This window comes from Sabethes cyaneus, chromosome 1 (genome assembly GCF_943734655.1).
Source record: "Sabethes cyaneus chromosome 1, idSabCyanKW18_F2, whole genome shotgun sequence".
Taxonomy (NCBI): domain Eukaryota; kingdom Metazoa; phylum Arthropoda; class Insecta; order Diptera; family Culicidae; genus Sabethes; species Sabethes cyaneus.
In genome coordinates this window covers 15,592,320-15,607,232 of record NC_071353.1, presented here as the reverse complement: position 1 = coordinate 15,607,232, position 14,913 = coordinate 15,592,320, and the positions used below count along the sequence as shown (strand labels likewise).

The 14,913-nt window shown below is 42.7% G+C and overlaps 2 protein-coding genes across 2 annotated transcripts; one reads left to right on the top strand and one right to left on the bottom strand.

The window, feature by feature from the left end:
- The first annotated feature begins 5,827 nt into the window (after nucleotides 1-5,827).
- Nucleotides 5,828-7,847, top strand: LOC128745405 (zinc finger protein 148-like). The gene is made up of 2 exons (XM_053842479.1): nucleotides 5,828-5,922; nucleotides 5,981-7,847. Exons 1-2 carry the CDS (start codon nucleotides 5,906-5,908, stop codon nucleotides 6,960-6,962), a joined length of 999 nt encoding a protein of 332 aa, XP_053698454.1. The 5' UTR covers nucleotides 5,828-5,905; the 3' UTR covers nucleotides 6,963-7,847.
- Nucleotides 7,848-8,181: 334 nt separating this feature from the next.
- Nucleotides 8,182-14,123, bottom strand: LOC128743125 (CLIP domain-containing serine protease B15-like). The gene is made up of 2 exons (XM_053839651.1): nucleotides 13,851-14,123; nucleotides 8,182-9,814 (listed from the first exon to the last, which is right to left on the bottom strand). Exons 1-2 carry the CDS (start codon nucleotides 14,089-14,091, stop codon nucleotides 8,328-8,330), a joined length of 1,728 nt encoding a protein of 575 aa, XP_053695626.1. The 5' UTR covers nucleotides 14,092-14,123; the 3' UTR covers nucleotides 8,182-8,327.
- Between the last annotated feature and the right edge of the window lie 790 nt (nucleotides 14,124-14,913).

Below are 14,913 nucleotides of genomic sequence, written 5' to 3'. Positions count from 1 at the left end.
GTAACAACGGTAGCTGAATCGCAAGAGCAATGGCTGTTTACGGGTTGATTTAAGGCGATCAAAGCTGCATAAAGTAAGCGCTCAAATGGTGTTTAAATAAGCGATGTGTAAGCTACTTTAAGTTTTTCAAACCAGTTCTCTCCCAAAAGCTGATAAAAAAGCTTAATAGTGGATTTTTTTGCTAAACAATCTGCTTCTAAACAGCCATAAACATCAAACCGTTTTACGGCTGCTTAAAGGTGTTAAAATGTAGAGTGGAAGCTTTCATTATGCTCACAGCTTTCAAACTACTTTAAGTCTGCTTAAGGGTGTTAAAGTGGCTTTACAAACTTCTACCAAGTTTTCATTCGGCTCACAGCACACATACTGTCAGATCATAGAATTTCGCAATTCGGCTGACAGCAAAAGTTTGTCAGTTATCGACATTATCGACTGCTACACGCTAGACGGGCTAGGCTCCAGATGTAAAGATATTCTCACTGTCTGTTCTGCAGATGCAAATGGGGCGGATCATACGGTGAGTGCTTATGAATCAAAAGATGGCGGGTTCAATTCCCGGAAAAAAGACATGCATTTTTAATTAGCTAGCTTACTTGTACGAATTAAAGTTATTCGAAACTAAAAATAATCGCGTTCACGGCGAAATAAAAATTGACGCGTTCCATTTTTTTAAATTTAAAAATAGATTTTTTTGGCTGCATAAAGGTTGATGAAGCGTTGATTAAAAGATTGGAAAAGTAGATTGCAAAACTATTTCTCGTTCTAAAAATAGAATTGACAGCATTGCGCAAATTGGCTATTTAAAAGTGCAAAAAAATTTCTTTTAAGCTTCATCCCAAGTAACAATTTCAGTCTGATCAAACGCTTTTATAGCTGATTTTATTCAACCAGTGGCTGATCTATGGTTTAGGTTTAGAAATGAAAACCTTTTTTCAGCTCTTAAACATCTAAATCTGGTGATTTTATCAAGCTTCAGGCTAATTATTAGCTGCATTCGAAGCCGCAATGAAGCTTAAAAGAAATTTTTTTGCACTTTTAAATAGCCAATTTGCGCAATGCTGTCAATTCTATTTTTAGAACGAGAAATAGTTTTGCAATCTACTTTTCCAATCTTTTAATCAACGCTTCATCAACCTTTATGCAGCCAAAAAAATCTATTTTTAAATTTAAAAAAATGGAACGCGTCAATTTTTATTTCGCCGTGAACGCGATTATTTTTAGTTTCGAATAACTTTAATTCGTACAAGTAAGCTAGCTAATTAAAAATGCATGTCTTTTTTCCGGGAATTGAACCCGCCATCTTTTGATTCATAAGCACTCACCGTATGATCCGCCCCATTTGCATCTGCAGAACAGACAGTGAGAATATCTTTACATCTGGAGCCTAGCCCGTCTAGCGTGTAGCAGTCGATAATGTCGATAACTGACAAACTTTTGCTGTCAGCCGAATTGCGAAATTCTATGATCTGACAGTATGTGTGCTGTGAGCCGAATGAAAACTTGGTAGAAGTTTGTAAAGCCACTTTAACACCCTTAAGCAGACTTAAAGTAGTTTGAAAGCTGTGAGCATAATGAAAGCTTCCACTCTACATTTTAACACCTTTAAGCAGCCGTAAAACGGTTTGATGTTTATGGCTGTTTAGAAGCAGATTGTTTAGCAAAAAAATCCACTATTAAGCTTTTTTATCAGCTTTTGGGAGAGAACTGGTTTGAAAAACTTAAAGTAGCTTACACATCGCTTATTTAAACACCATTTGAGCGCTTACTTTATGCAGCTTTGATCGCCTTAAATCAACCCGTAAACAGCCATTGCTCTTGCGATTCAGCTACCGTTGTTACTTGGGATTGCGGCTTCGAATGCAGCTAATAATTAGCCTGAAGCTTGATAAAATCACCAGATTTAGATGTTTAAGAGCTGAAAAAAGGTTTTCATTTCTAAACCTAAACCATAGATCAGCCACTGGTTGAATAAAATCAGCTATAAAAGCGTTTGATCAGACTGAAATTGTTACTTGGGATACATTTGGGATGACTTGTCGCCACTCTGTATATAGTCACTCTATGTTTACCATGGTTTACTCACCCCTAAACTACCATGAACCCCCGCTGGTGTGAATGACACCTTGTTCAGATTATCTCATTTTCAATCTGAATATTTGGTAATTAAGATAAGAAGCATAGGTGCAAGGCGCGCGCCCTATGAATATGTTGTTTTAATTTGACGAAAATAAACGTCTTGAAAACGTATCAAATACGCTCAGATTCTCAACGTCCGCATTGTATAGGCATGTTATCTAGCCCAAGCCCGTTTCAGCATGACCTTCGCTCTACGATTCATCTTTTTCAACAGTATCTCTATCCAATTAGAGTACCTCAGCTTTGTCACTGACTTCATCACTTTACATTATAACAAGGCTCGCAAAAATTTCAGAGTGCGAGTCCTTTTGGAAACACGTTGCTCATCGATGTCCTTTTCGTGGCGAGTTGCGTTAGGTTTTGAGAAAACAATGCAACTCAGATTCTGTAGGATTGCGATATAAATCTTACGTGCGGGTGTGGGGAACATTGCTTCCAAAACACTCCACGACAAGTACATATTTGCTAATTCTTATTCATCCACTAACCCGTTCTAGAAGCATGGAACGGGTTAGCGGATGAATAAAAATTAGCAAATATGTACTTGTCGTGTACTACGCTACTCGTTGATTTTTCGTTAGTGTTTATCGAGCGAAACCTTGCTGCCGGTACACCGACTGCTGAACTTCGTATATATTACCAGAACGTTCTTGGACTTCGGATTTGTTTTTGACTGCCACCGAATGTGACTATATGACATTGTTGTTGTGGCTCGACTTATCAGTCATGCGCTTATCTCTTGGTATTCAACGATTCAACGAATTCAATTCTTGGTTCAACTACAGTGGACCCCCGTTCGTTTGAACGATTCCTCATGCAAACTAACGGGGTTACTTTTTCATTTGAACAACTGGTAACCCGAAATATGCTGAAACCTGTGTGAACTGGCCACCCTGCTCTTTGTTATTGTTTTGGGGGTTTGTTTTAGTTGGCAGTTGCAAGTGCGAATATTGCATTTTCCGATCGGATTTCTATCGTAATCGTTTGAAAAACGAAACCGATTAAACGCGCTAGGTCAGTACAAACAAATCGTGTTTATGTACATTGTCTGCATAAACAAATGATGTCATGTTGAGAATGACACCATTTTGAACCATTTTTAATTTGCATGTCGTCCAAACCAGCGGAATTCAAATTAAAAAGTTTTCAGATTAAAAATGGCCAAACGAACGGAAGTCCACGGTATTAAGATAATCGCGATTTGAGGATTTTTCTTGCAGGCTGCAAGAATTAACCATTTTTTTCTATTTTTGCTATTTTTATCACCGAGCAGTAAATTCAACATGCATATTCAATTTATGCACTTAGAATACCCGAAAATCTTACCCAGATGGACCTTTACAGTTTTACTGCTTTTACTGCAATTAGCTAAAATTAGACACATTAACCTTTACGTCCCCGACATCAAAAATGAAGGTACTTTCAGTTACACTTTTGGCTCTATCTCCACTAATTTTCAATCGATTTTTATGAAACTAGTCTTAAAAGAACCACATTAGATTGGCCTTTAATAAAAAAATATATGCAGGTAAATTATGGTTCCATTTTTCCGGAGATATTCCAGATCGCGGTGGGATTTTTTTTGACGTCATAAGTAACAGATGAAATAAAATTAGAAATCTGTTTAATTGACAGCGCAAAAGTTATCCATTTTATTTGTAGTCACTAATAATGACTTGTACACTATCCTGTAGAGCGCTGGCTTATGCCTCACTCTCCGGAACATCCGTTGTCGGTTCTACCGGAACTCAAAAGTGGTCATTCAGTATGCTCTTCGAAAATATGGCAAATGGGGTATCAAATCACAGGACTTTTCATCACGAGCTCGTTAGTGGACATTTGGATGTATTTTGAGTCGATCTGGACATTCCGGAACATTCGGCATTGGTGCTACCCATATGGCCATTTTGCCATATTTTCAACAAAAATTCCAAATGACCACTTTTGAGTTCCGGTAGAACCGATGCTGGATATTCCGGAATGTCCAGATCGACTCAAAATACATCAAAATTAGCAATAAAGAGCTCGTGTTGAAAAATTCTGTTATCTGATACCCCATTTGCCATATTTTCGAAGAGAATTCCAAATGGCCACTTTTGAGGTCCGGTAGAACCGATGCCGGATGTTCGAAATGTCCAGATCTACTCAAAAAACATTCAAATGTCCACTAAAGAGCTCGCGTTGAAAAATCCTATGATTTGATACCCCATTTGCTATGTTTACGAAGAGAATTCCAAATAGCCACTTTTGAGGCCCGGTAGAACCAATGCCGAATGTTCCGGAATGTCCAGATCGACTCAAAATACATCCAAATGTCCACTAACGAGCACGTGTTGAAAAATCCTGTGATTTGATACCCCATTTGCCATATTTTCGAAGAGAATACTGAATGACCACTTTTGAGTTCCGGTAGAACCGACAACGGATGTTCCGGAGAGTGAGGCGTAAGCCAGCGCTCTACAGGATAGTGTACAAGTCATTATTAGTGACTACAAATAAAATGGATAACTTTTGCGCTATCAATTAAACAGATTTCTAATTTTATTTCATCTGTTACTTATGACGTCAAAAAAAAATCCCACCGTTATCTGGAATATCTCCGGGAAAATGGAACCATAATTTACCTGCATGTTTTTTCATTAAAGGCCAATCTAATGTGGTTCTTTTAAGACTAGTTTCATAAAAATCGATTGAAAATTAGTGGAGATAGAGCCAAAAGTGTAACTGAAAGTACCTTCATTTTTGATGTCGGGGACGTAAAGGTTAAAAAAGTGAGAGTGGAAATCTATAATACATTCTTGCTTTTGGTTCTTGAAAACCCCACTTTTAAATACAACAATTTCTATCGACTTTTTCACGTGCGTAAAGGCGACTTGTGGGTACAACTTTCGGAGAACATTAGCATGTCTTTGGCAACTTCCCAGGTAACCAATAAGCATTACCAATGCTATTTACATGCAAGTCAATAAGCATTTAAGTCACCTTAATTGCTACTTAAATGCTACCTTGGCAACATATGCGGCTACTTTATTACTAACCCTCTTATAATGCAGACAATGCTTATTACCAGCTGATTACCGACAAGATTTAAAGTAGAATTTTGCATACCAATTTACAACTCCTAAGCACTCAAAAAGCTAATATACAGCAACGTGCTGTATAAAATGCCAAAGCGACTGATTTACTGCTTATGGTAATGCTTATTGGTTACCTGGGTTTATTCACGTCAAGTTGATATTTCCAGCATTAATTGTCGTTGTGAAACTTTCAAGTATACGTGAGCGGAATTCCCAAAAGCAAATAAATATTGTCGAAAACTGTACCCACTACAGAGACTGTAAATTACAGAGGCGCCGAGACACTCAAAATCCGCTAAATTTTGGAACAAAACGGAAAGTACCCTCATGAATAAAGGTAACTCTCCGCTTTCGTTCAAAATTTAGCGGCGCCGCTGTAATCTACGGTCTCTGTAGTACCCACTAGCCGCCATTAAGCGCGAAAAGGTGGATACAGACGAACGTGGGAGTTGAGTTCTTTCAATATAGTTCTCAGTGTATCTGTCGGTGGTGAATTCGTGCTGCCCTGTCAAACCAAAAGTTTTCCAATCAGCTGTCAAGTCAACAAATCGGTTCGCTTGTAAACAAAGACTGCTCTCGCGTAGATGTCTCGCCGTCCATAGTAAAAGCGAGCCGATTTAAAAGTGATTTAAAATTTACTGGAAACATTTTACTGATCCGCACAAACCAGCTGGCAATTCTGTGCCCAAACTATGGAACATGATGAATTGTGAGTGTGACTATTTTGGTGGTGAAAAACAGCCTAATCGTTTTGTTTCTATAAACAGCAGCCTGGAGTACTTTTGCAGACTGTGCGCAGCGGAGGGGGTGGTGATACACCCTTTGTTTCCTCCGGGGGACGATGACCCGAAGGATGAACTGGTTAGGATGATCGACGTACTAACTTCGGTTACGTTGACGCGAACGCAGGACTCCTGCGCGGTGATCTGCGATAAATGTCTGCAGATGTTGGATTTGTTTTGTAGATTTCGAGAGGAATGCCTTCGCCAGGATGTGATGATACGAACACGACGTGTTTTGGATAAGGAACGGCTTGAGGAAGAGCGGCGATTGGCTGCTCAGCTGCTAGCACAGCAACATGGCGTTGCTACGGAGGCTGTTGTTCAAATTAAAGAGGAAGAAACTACTGAGCCACCGACCATTGTGATAGATGACTGTAAGGAAGAGGATGAAGACGAAGAAGACTCAGAGCTACAATCAACAGAAACCGTGCATCAATCTAGTCTCGTAGCAAATAGTACTTTCCAATCACCGGCTGAGATTTCACTTTATTCACAGACGAGTAATCTTTCCATCTCGGTTCACGTCAATCAGATTTCACTGAACGGAAGCGCCAGTTCAGAGCAAGCGGAAGCATCGGAATCAACCGGTGCAGAATTACGTCCTCAGCGAGCCGTCTTCCGAAAGGGAAAACTCGACCCAAACAAACCACCGCCAGACTGCGAGCTATGTCAGGAGAGTTTTGGAACCCATTACGACTACGAGCAACACATGGACAATGTACACGCGTGGGATCGCGGAACGCGCTGCTCGTTGGCCTGCGATCCGTGCCAAATGCGGTTCACTAAATCGTACAATCTGAAGCGGCACATGTACGAGGTTCACGGTGAGCTGGCCCCCGGACTAACGGTTACCGCGTGCGAGTACTGCGGGTTGCGGTTTTTGCGCGGTTATACCCTCAATCGACACGTTGCCAAAATGCACAGCAAGCGAAAAGCGAAAAAGTTGATGGTGATCAAAAGTAAGTAAGCACGACTACCTAGTTCGTAAGGAGAGAAAAGACGTTGCGGGCCTGTCAGCCGCAAGACTGTCGTCGTACCAGTGGCCATATTTGGGTGTAAATGCAAAAAGACATTAGAGTAGGATAACTGATGCGCGCTGGGGGCCGCTGGCCGGTTTGCGTTGTCAGGGAGACAGGTCTGGTAAATGAGGTTAAAGCCACACATCTAGATTTAGATTTTTCATGGAACATGTGCATTTTGCACTCACTTATCTGTTCGGCCAATTCTAGCATATTTAATATTTGTACTGTTGTCTTACCTTGATGATCGCCGGATCAACTCCATCACTTTCTTCAGGCCACTTTACTTGCGGGCAGATAATCGCGTCACTACACCACAAAATCCCAATGCTGCTACTTTTGATTGACCTTTCTAGTTTCATGAATCAAGGCCTGCTGTGATAATGCAGCGATTTCATGATGCGAATTGATTATAGGGCAATAGTTTTTAAAATGGTACGGCATTGCATGTGCCTCACAGAGCACATATCATAAACTAACGGGTTTGCATTGGTACGACGAATTCTATTCGAAAGTTGGTATGTGCAAGGTGAATAAAGACCTTGGGTATGTGTAGTTTTTTGTATACTACAATAACGCTATTAGTAACAGTAACGATAGCAACACACAACAAAAGTTTCATTTCGCATTAAAAAGGCATATCGCGGCTTATTCTGCGAGGCGAGTGCTTCGTTCGGTATGAGTTGCGTCGAAACTAAAGGCGCGAGAGTTTCAAGACGAACTCTGCGGCATTTGATTCAGTTCACACAACTCCTACGTAATTGCCAATGGCAACACAATAAAATTCGCTCTGTAGAAACTCGCCTTGTAGAATAGACCCCAATGGCGTAATCTGTAAGAACAAAAAGTTTTAAAAAATCTTCCAGGTTTACGCCGGTTCTTTCAACCACATCATTTAGGTAGTCAAATATATCGCTCGACTGAGTTTAACTCAGTTTTCGTACTGTTTATAATTCTAGTCCCAAATACAAAATGTGTGCCACAGCACTGAAATATTGCTTTCGTTCCTTTTTGTGTGTTGGCTAAACAAATCCATTTTTAATTCTTCAAAGATTTCACACAGACTTCTCATTAGTATAAATACATATTTTTAAGATCATTAATCACCAGTTTCACTCACTGTCAGCTCGCTCCTTGCCGGTGCAGTCCCTAGCGCATTCCTCGGAAAAGATATTTTTCATTTTGCGAAAAGGAAAAACTACTATTCAAAAAACAAGGTGTATTTATTTCTATTTCTAATCAGTATTAAGTTTTCTGCAAACCAGTGTAATCTCGTATCGACAAAATATATAGTCCTTAAAAGCAGCGCGAATCTATTCCTGAATATTATCCAAAATCCATGACAGATAGGTGCCGATGTTGGTGTATACATCCGGGAACTGGAGATGGCATTTACTCGGACCGAACGAAAGTAATCCGTGTAGAACGTAACGCGGACTGCCGTCCACTGTCTGCACGGCCTGCAGGGGAGCGGCGGACACGTCAAACACACAACCAGCGGCGGCTGCATCGCGTTCGACGCAAATCTGCCGGAATGTTTTCTCCAGCGGAACTCGATTTTCATTGTACAGTCGCTGACAGGTGACGGACTCAACGACGGTTACCTCCGCCCGCTGGACGCGTGGTTGTGTAGTGCTACCCTTCCAACCGACACGGGTAAAGGTAGGTGGTTTGAAACTGCGCAGTGTTTTCGACAGCGGCAGGCAGATTGGTTTGACGTTCTCCTGGGAAATGTCCGCCGCTTGGCGAAGGCGAATCAGGGCTACATCGTTAGCGAAACGTGGTTTATTGTACTGATGATGGACGGTAACGGTTTCAATGTTGAGAGTTTGTGTCGGAGGTGCACAAATTGAGTGACCGTCCAGTTCATCGCAGTCCTGACTGCTGGAAGTATCGAACTCACCAAGTCGAATGGCCGTGGGCTTATAATTTTTTGTGTTATACACGCACTGTGCTGCCGTCACCAAGTAGCGTTCACTAATTAGTATAGCATGACACAGGGTTTTCCGTTCTCGAACTCCCTGTTGAGTATATTCTAATAGTCCAACCCAAGGATAAGTGAGAAATATTGGTTTATCACTTTCTTTGTCGAATGGGTATGGGTTTAGACCGCAAATATCCTGACTAAGCAGTTTCAGCTTTGGATGTACGTCGGACCGGGCAGGAGCTTCGACAAATGAAGAATTCAACTGCTGAACTATCCAATCCACATAGCGTGCAACATCCGTAAAGGCTACGTATTCCAGCGGGTCGCAACGGCCGGTGTTTCCAATGGTTGGCGAAAAAGATACTATACCCCGGACATACCACCGATCGCCAAACAGGAAGAACATTCCTCCTCCGCTGTCCCCATTACAAGCGTTAACTCCGTCTCGTCTACCGGCACAATACATATTGCTGGTGAGCGTTTGCCTGAAAACATCGCCATTGCTGTCGATGCAAACTTGATTATCTACCACGGGCAGCCGCGCTTCATTTAGAACTTCAGAGAAACTAGCCTTTCCGGTTGCACCGAATCCAACCACCGTACCCTCCTGATCACGAATCAGCAACCGATCGTCTCCTTTGTCCCACAAACAGACCGGTTGCACATAATCCGTAAACTTGATGTCAGTGGCTAGCTTGATCAGCGCTATGTCATGCTCGACTGCTCCGGTATTGAAGCCCCGATGCACGAGAATGCGATCCGCCTCGTGTTCTTGGGCCCGATCGTCGGCCACGTGCAACCGATTGCGACCAACCTGGACCGAAAGATGCTGGCTGTCAATGACTCCGGTCGGTAGGCGTACACAATGACCGGCTGGAAAGAAAAGGTGTGAATTAGTATTCGTTGGGTAACGTTATCTAGCAACTCGTAAACTGAAGAAAACCTAGCGCCTCCACGCAGATCTAAGAAATTCAGGACGGAACAATCGGTATAGGACACGGCAAGAGACAAGGAAACGATTAAGGGATAATGATTGGAAACTTGGTACCTGGAATGTCCGAACTCTCCATGAACCGGCACGGGCTGGCTTGCTTGCTGGAGAGCTGCATCAAGTCGCAGTGGAGATCGTTGCTATTCAGGCAGTTCGGTGGCCAAATTCCGGAGAAAGGGAGTTCCGTGCAATAGACCCTATTGCAGGCACTTCTTTTAAGCACAGAGAACTTCAAGAACAACATCTACTACAGTGGCGGCAAAAAAGCGGAACATGGAGTCGGTCTCGTAGTGTTGGGAAAACAAAAGCAACGAGTTATCCGGTGGAGGCCCGTAGATGACCGTATATGCGTATTGAGGATTAAGGGCAAATTCTTCAACTACAGCCTAATCAACTTATACGCACCGACATATGATAAATCCGACGATGCTAAGGACGAGTTTTACGACAGGCTTGAGTGGACCTATGGAGTGTGCCCAAAACACGACGTGAACATCATCATCGGAGATGCAAATGCGCAGATCGGGAGGGAGGAATTCTTCCGTCCAGTCATTGGAAGACATAACCTTCATCTGTCGACCAATGATAACGGTCTGAGGTTCATAAATTTTGCCGCGGTCAGAGGAATGGCCATCTGTAGCACCTACTTTCCACGTTTGAACTGTCAGAAACACACCTGGAGGCATCCAAATGGAGACTCTAGCTCTCAGATCGATCATGTCTTGATTGACGGTCGACACTTTTCGGATGTTATCGATGTACGGTCTTTTCGGGGACCAAATATCGACTCTGACCACAATCTCGTAGTGAGTAAGATTCGCGCGAGGCTGTCGAACACAGCGAAAGCTCGCACTGGGAGGACGCTGCGTTTCAACATCCAGCGGTTAACGACAGACGGCGTAGCAGCGGAGTACGCCAGGAAGCTTGACCTACGAATCACAGAACAGCAGGTAGAAGGACAAGATATAAATGGGCTGTGGAGAAACATTCATGGTGCCATCGAAACAGCTGGGAGATAGGTGATGGTCAAGCTGTGGAGCCACCAACAGAGGAGGAAGTTAAAAAGGCAATCAGTGAGCAGGAAAACGGTAATGCTGCTGAGAAGGACGGTATCCGGGCTGAACTTCTAAAAGCGGGGAGCGAGCGGCTGTACGAAGCAATCTACCGGATCATTGTCAGGATCTGGGAGGAAGAACAAATGCCGGAGTGGTTGAACGCCCTCATTTGCCCTATTTTCAAAAAGGGACATCGACTGGGGTGTAAAAACTATCGAGGAATTACATTTTGCCTACAAGGTGCTGTCCCGTATCCTGTTCTGCAGACTGAGACAATTAGCGGAGTCCTTCGTCGGCGAGTTTTCGTGAGGGTCGCTCCACGACGAATCAGATGTTTATCCTGCGTTAGTTGCTAGACAAGTTCCAGGAGTACAACTTGCAGACACACTATCTGTCTGTGGACTTTAAAGCGGTGTACGATTCAGTTAAATGAAATGAGCTGTGGCAGATAATGCTAGAATATGGTTTTCCGACGAAACTAGTTACGCTGATTTGTGCGACGCTGGATGGATCCAAATCATGCGTTAAAATAGCGGGTAAGACCTCAGCACTTTATAACCTGCTATTCAACATTGCCTTGGAAGGTGCATTACGAAGGGCGAACGTGAAAGGAATGGAACTATCATCACAAAATCTCACATGCTTCTTGGTTTTGCGGATGACATCGATATCATCGGAATCAACCGTAGAAGAGTGGAAGAGGCCTTCAGGCCTTCTAAAAGGGAAGCGGTGAATTTGGGACTCACTATTAACACCGCCAAAACGAAGTACATGGTTGCTGGTAGGGAACGTGGGAGCCCAAGTGGTGTTGGTGCCGAGGTGGAGTTAGATGGGGAACGATAAGAAGCTGTGGAGGAATTTGTATACCTTGGTACACTCGTAACATATGACAACGATATAAGCCGCGAAGTAAAACGATGAGTTGCGGCCGCGAATCGGGCTTTCTACGGATTACGTAGCCAGCTGAAGTCCCGTAGTTTGCAAATTCGCACAAAACTGGCGCTCTACAGAACACTAATCCTCCCGGTGACCCACGAATCATGGACGGTAAAGGAAGCTGATCGGCTTGGTGTTTTTGAGCGTAAAATTCTACACTTCGATCTACACTTGGTGGCAAAATGGAAAATGGAGTGTGGCGCAGACGCATGAATCACGAGCTGTACCAAGTATACAAATATGCTGATATAGTGAAGGTAGTGCAATGTTGCAGGCTGCGGTCGGCTGGACACGTGGCCAGAATGCCTGATAAAAGAGTAGCCAAAACTATTTTCAGCAGAGAACCAGGAAGAGGCCGTAGACTCCGAGGCAGACCCCGCACCCGGTGGGTGTGTGCTGTCGAAGACGATGCACGTTCAGCTGGTGTTCGTGCTGATTGGAGAACGGCAGCCCAGGACCGACGGTACTGGAGGACCATAATTCGTTCGGCGCAGGATCGGTAACGGGCCGTTGCCACTAAAGTAAAGTAAGTATTCGAACCAGTTCAGTCGGTATGAGCGTTTGGTCTCTCTTAAGCCTCAATTACATCAAGCGAGTTAGCTGATTGCTAGCATGCGAGTTTGCGAGTCGCTTTAAAACTCGCCTAGTGTTATCATGAGTAATCGCTAACTAGCTTGCTAGTGACCATGATGATACTGGGCAAACTTGCTTACTAACAGGACCTCTTGGTCCCTGGATATGTTTTACAAAAAAGCGTGTCCTACAGTTCGTCTTGTGGTGATAGCAAAGCTCTCGTTAGCGTTGCCCAAATTTGACAGTTCTTCCATTCAATCTAGCTGTGAGTACAAGGCTTTTTTTCGCTCAAATCCCGCTTTTGATTTTACCTGAACGATCAGTATATTCGACACGATCCTCTTCTCCACTGTTACACTTACACCTCTCAGGTTTAACTTTTCAGCTTTACGTTTTCTTTCGTTCAACCACTGACGAACTGACATGACACTTAGAAGAAAATCCTTTAAAAACCATCGTCCGGCACATTTTGCTTGCACACTAGCACCCTCTGTTATGCATGTTGCGGAGTAGCTTGCATTTGCAGGGTTTTATGCTGTTGGGTTTAGTACATTTGAATGGTTTTATACTGAAAACTCAAAGCAACACTTGCACGCCGCGGTGTGGCCATGTTGCGAAACACGCTTTTTTGAAAAATGAGTGGTTTTTGATTGGACGATGGAATTATTGCGAGTGTCTCGTCTGTTTGTCTGTGGTTCAACTTTTACTTGGCCAAGCTTTGTGGCTCTACTGCTGTATTTTACGTTTGTTTGCAGCGAGGTTTGCAATATTTTACTTTAGCGACCTTTCGCTTTCAGGTTATGCGGTATTCGCATTGGATCATTCAGGATGGCGGGTAATGCACTCTCCAACAGCGCATCCATTAATTCCTCCTCATTTTCTGCCGTTTGCATCACTTTTCTTCAGCCGCCCGTTGTCACGCATGAGTCCTCTGACGGTCAGTAGATGTACTGTGGTTGCCTATCGGCAAAAACATTCCATCAATCAATGGCATTTGTTAAGAGAGACACGCTTGACCAGTGACAACTATTTTCTTAACTTTTGGTCATTTGATTAAACACGAGCTACACGCATTAATCTTGGCTTTCTTGGTTTGCGATGTGATCGCTGGTTACGTATAGGCATAATAAGTATTATAGCAAGGTCAACAACACAAACATATAACATCACATCACATCACATCAGTAAATCAATGTTGAGTCATACATACATATAAATTTCTGTTATAAATGTTCGCATCATCAATTACGTGATAAAGCAGAGAAGAAATGAGAATAACAATCGAAACAGCAAATTGGCTCTTCCCATTTGATCTCAGCTGCTTTCGCGAATAGCTATTTCTTCTGGGACTCACCTGTCAGGATTGTATTTTTGTCCAGGATGGTTCCACCGCACTTGTACTCGAAGGTGATGCCCTCGCGGTGAAAAATGGCCGTATGCCATGGCCAGTTCCCAATGCGAGCCTGCTTTCCTCCAACGATCAGCTGAGTGATTTTGCGCTTTCGCTGGCCACAATCCGTGGGGAACCCGCCTTGAACTACTGCCGACAACAAAACGCTAAGTGTGACTAGTAGACCAACCCAATTGGGGGTCATTTTTGCGATAATCCCGTGCGATCGTGACCTGTTTCAAGAGAATATCTTTCTCACTGAAAAGAACAGTTACACACAACTTCGACGATCGAAGAAAGACTGAAACTGGTCCCCAAACGCGATTAAGCATCAGACAGCGTGCGGGGATTCCCTTTGTTTATACGACGCAAAGCAATGACGTTGCTTTCGAGAGCGTGTTGTAGAGGTATAGACTATAGAGCTGGTTTGATGACGTGCGATTGCTGGAACGAGCTTCACTACGTCCACCGCAACTTCGCTTAGAACTCACCTGACGACTCGGCAGCTAAAAAGGCTTGTTATAACTGTTTATAGATTTGAAAGAAAAACGTTTACGATAATTGATAAGTTAGACGAATTTTAAAAATTAGGCTATTTGTGAAATATTATTATATAAATTATTTGAATTCAGACTGACAATACAATAGTCCAAACGTAGTTCAAGAACCTTTAAAATAGACAAACCCATAACGGCTCACCAGCTGATGCATCACGAAATATTTGAAATATATTCAATAATATATTTATGCACGTAAAAGAGCTTACTGTAAATGTCAGAATACTGATAATGTAAAACAATTCTCGATTATTAGGAGAATAAATAATTCTATCCATTTACATTTTGCATACCTTACGATTTTCCTTAAGATCAATCTTCAAGCTGGGCTTTATATTAGAATTGAAATTCGAGCACTAGTCCCATCAGAGACTGTATGCATCTGCAGCACTTTAGTCAGTGCAAAGCAGTCAGCACTATTCAATTCATACATCAAATTAAATTCAGATTAATGTGCAATCCTCAGCAGA

Bases quoted from the DNA above. Each gene is read 5' to 3' on its own strand.
- LOC128743125 (XM_053839651.1), bottom strand. From the start codon at position 14,091: ATGACCCCCAATTGGGTTGGTCTACTAGTCACACTTAGCGTTTTGTTG. The intron at 9,815-13,850 runs GTGAGTCCCAGA...TTTTCTTTCCAG, and splicing joins CAAAAATACAATCCTGACAG to CCGGTCATTGTGTACGCCTA.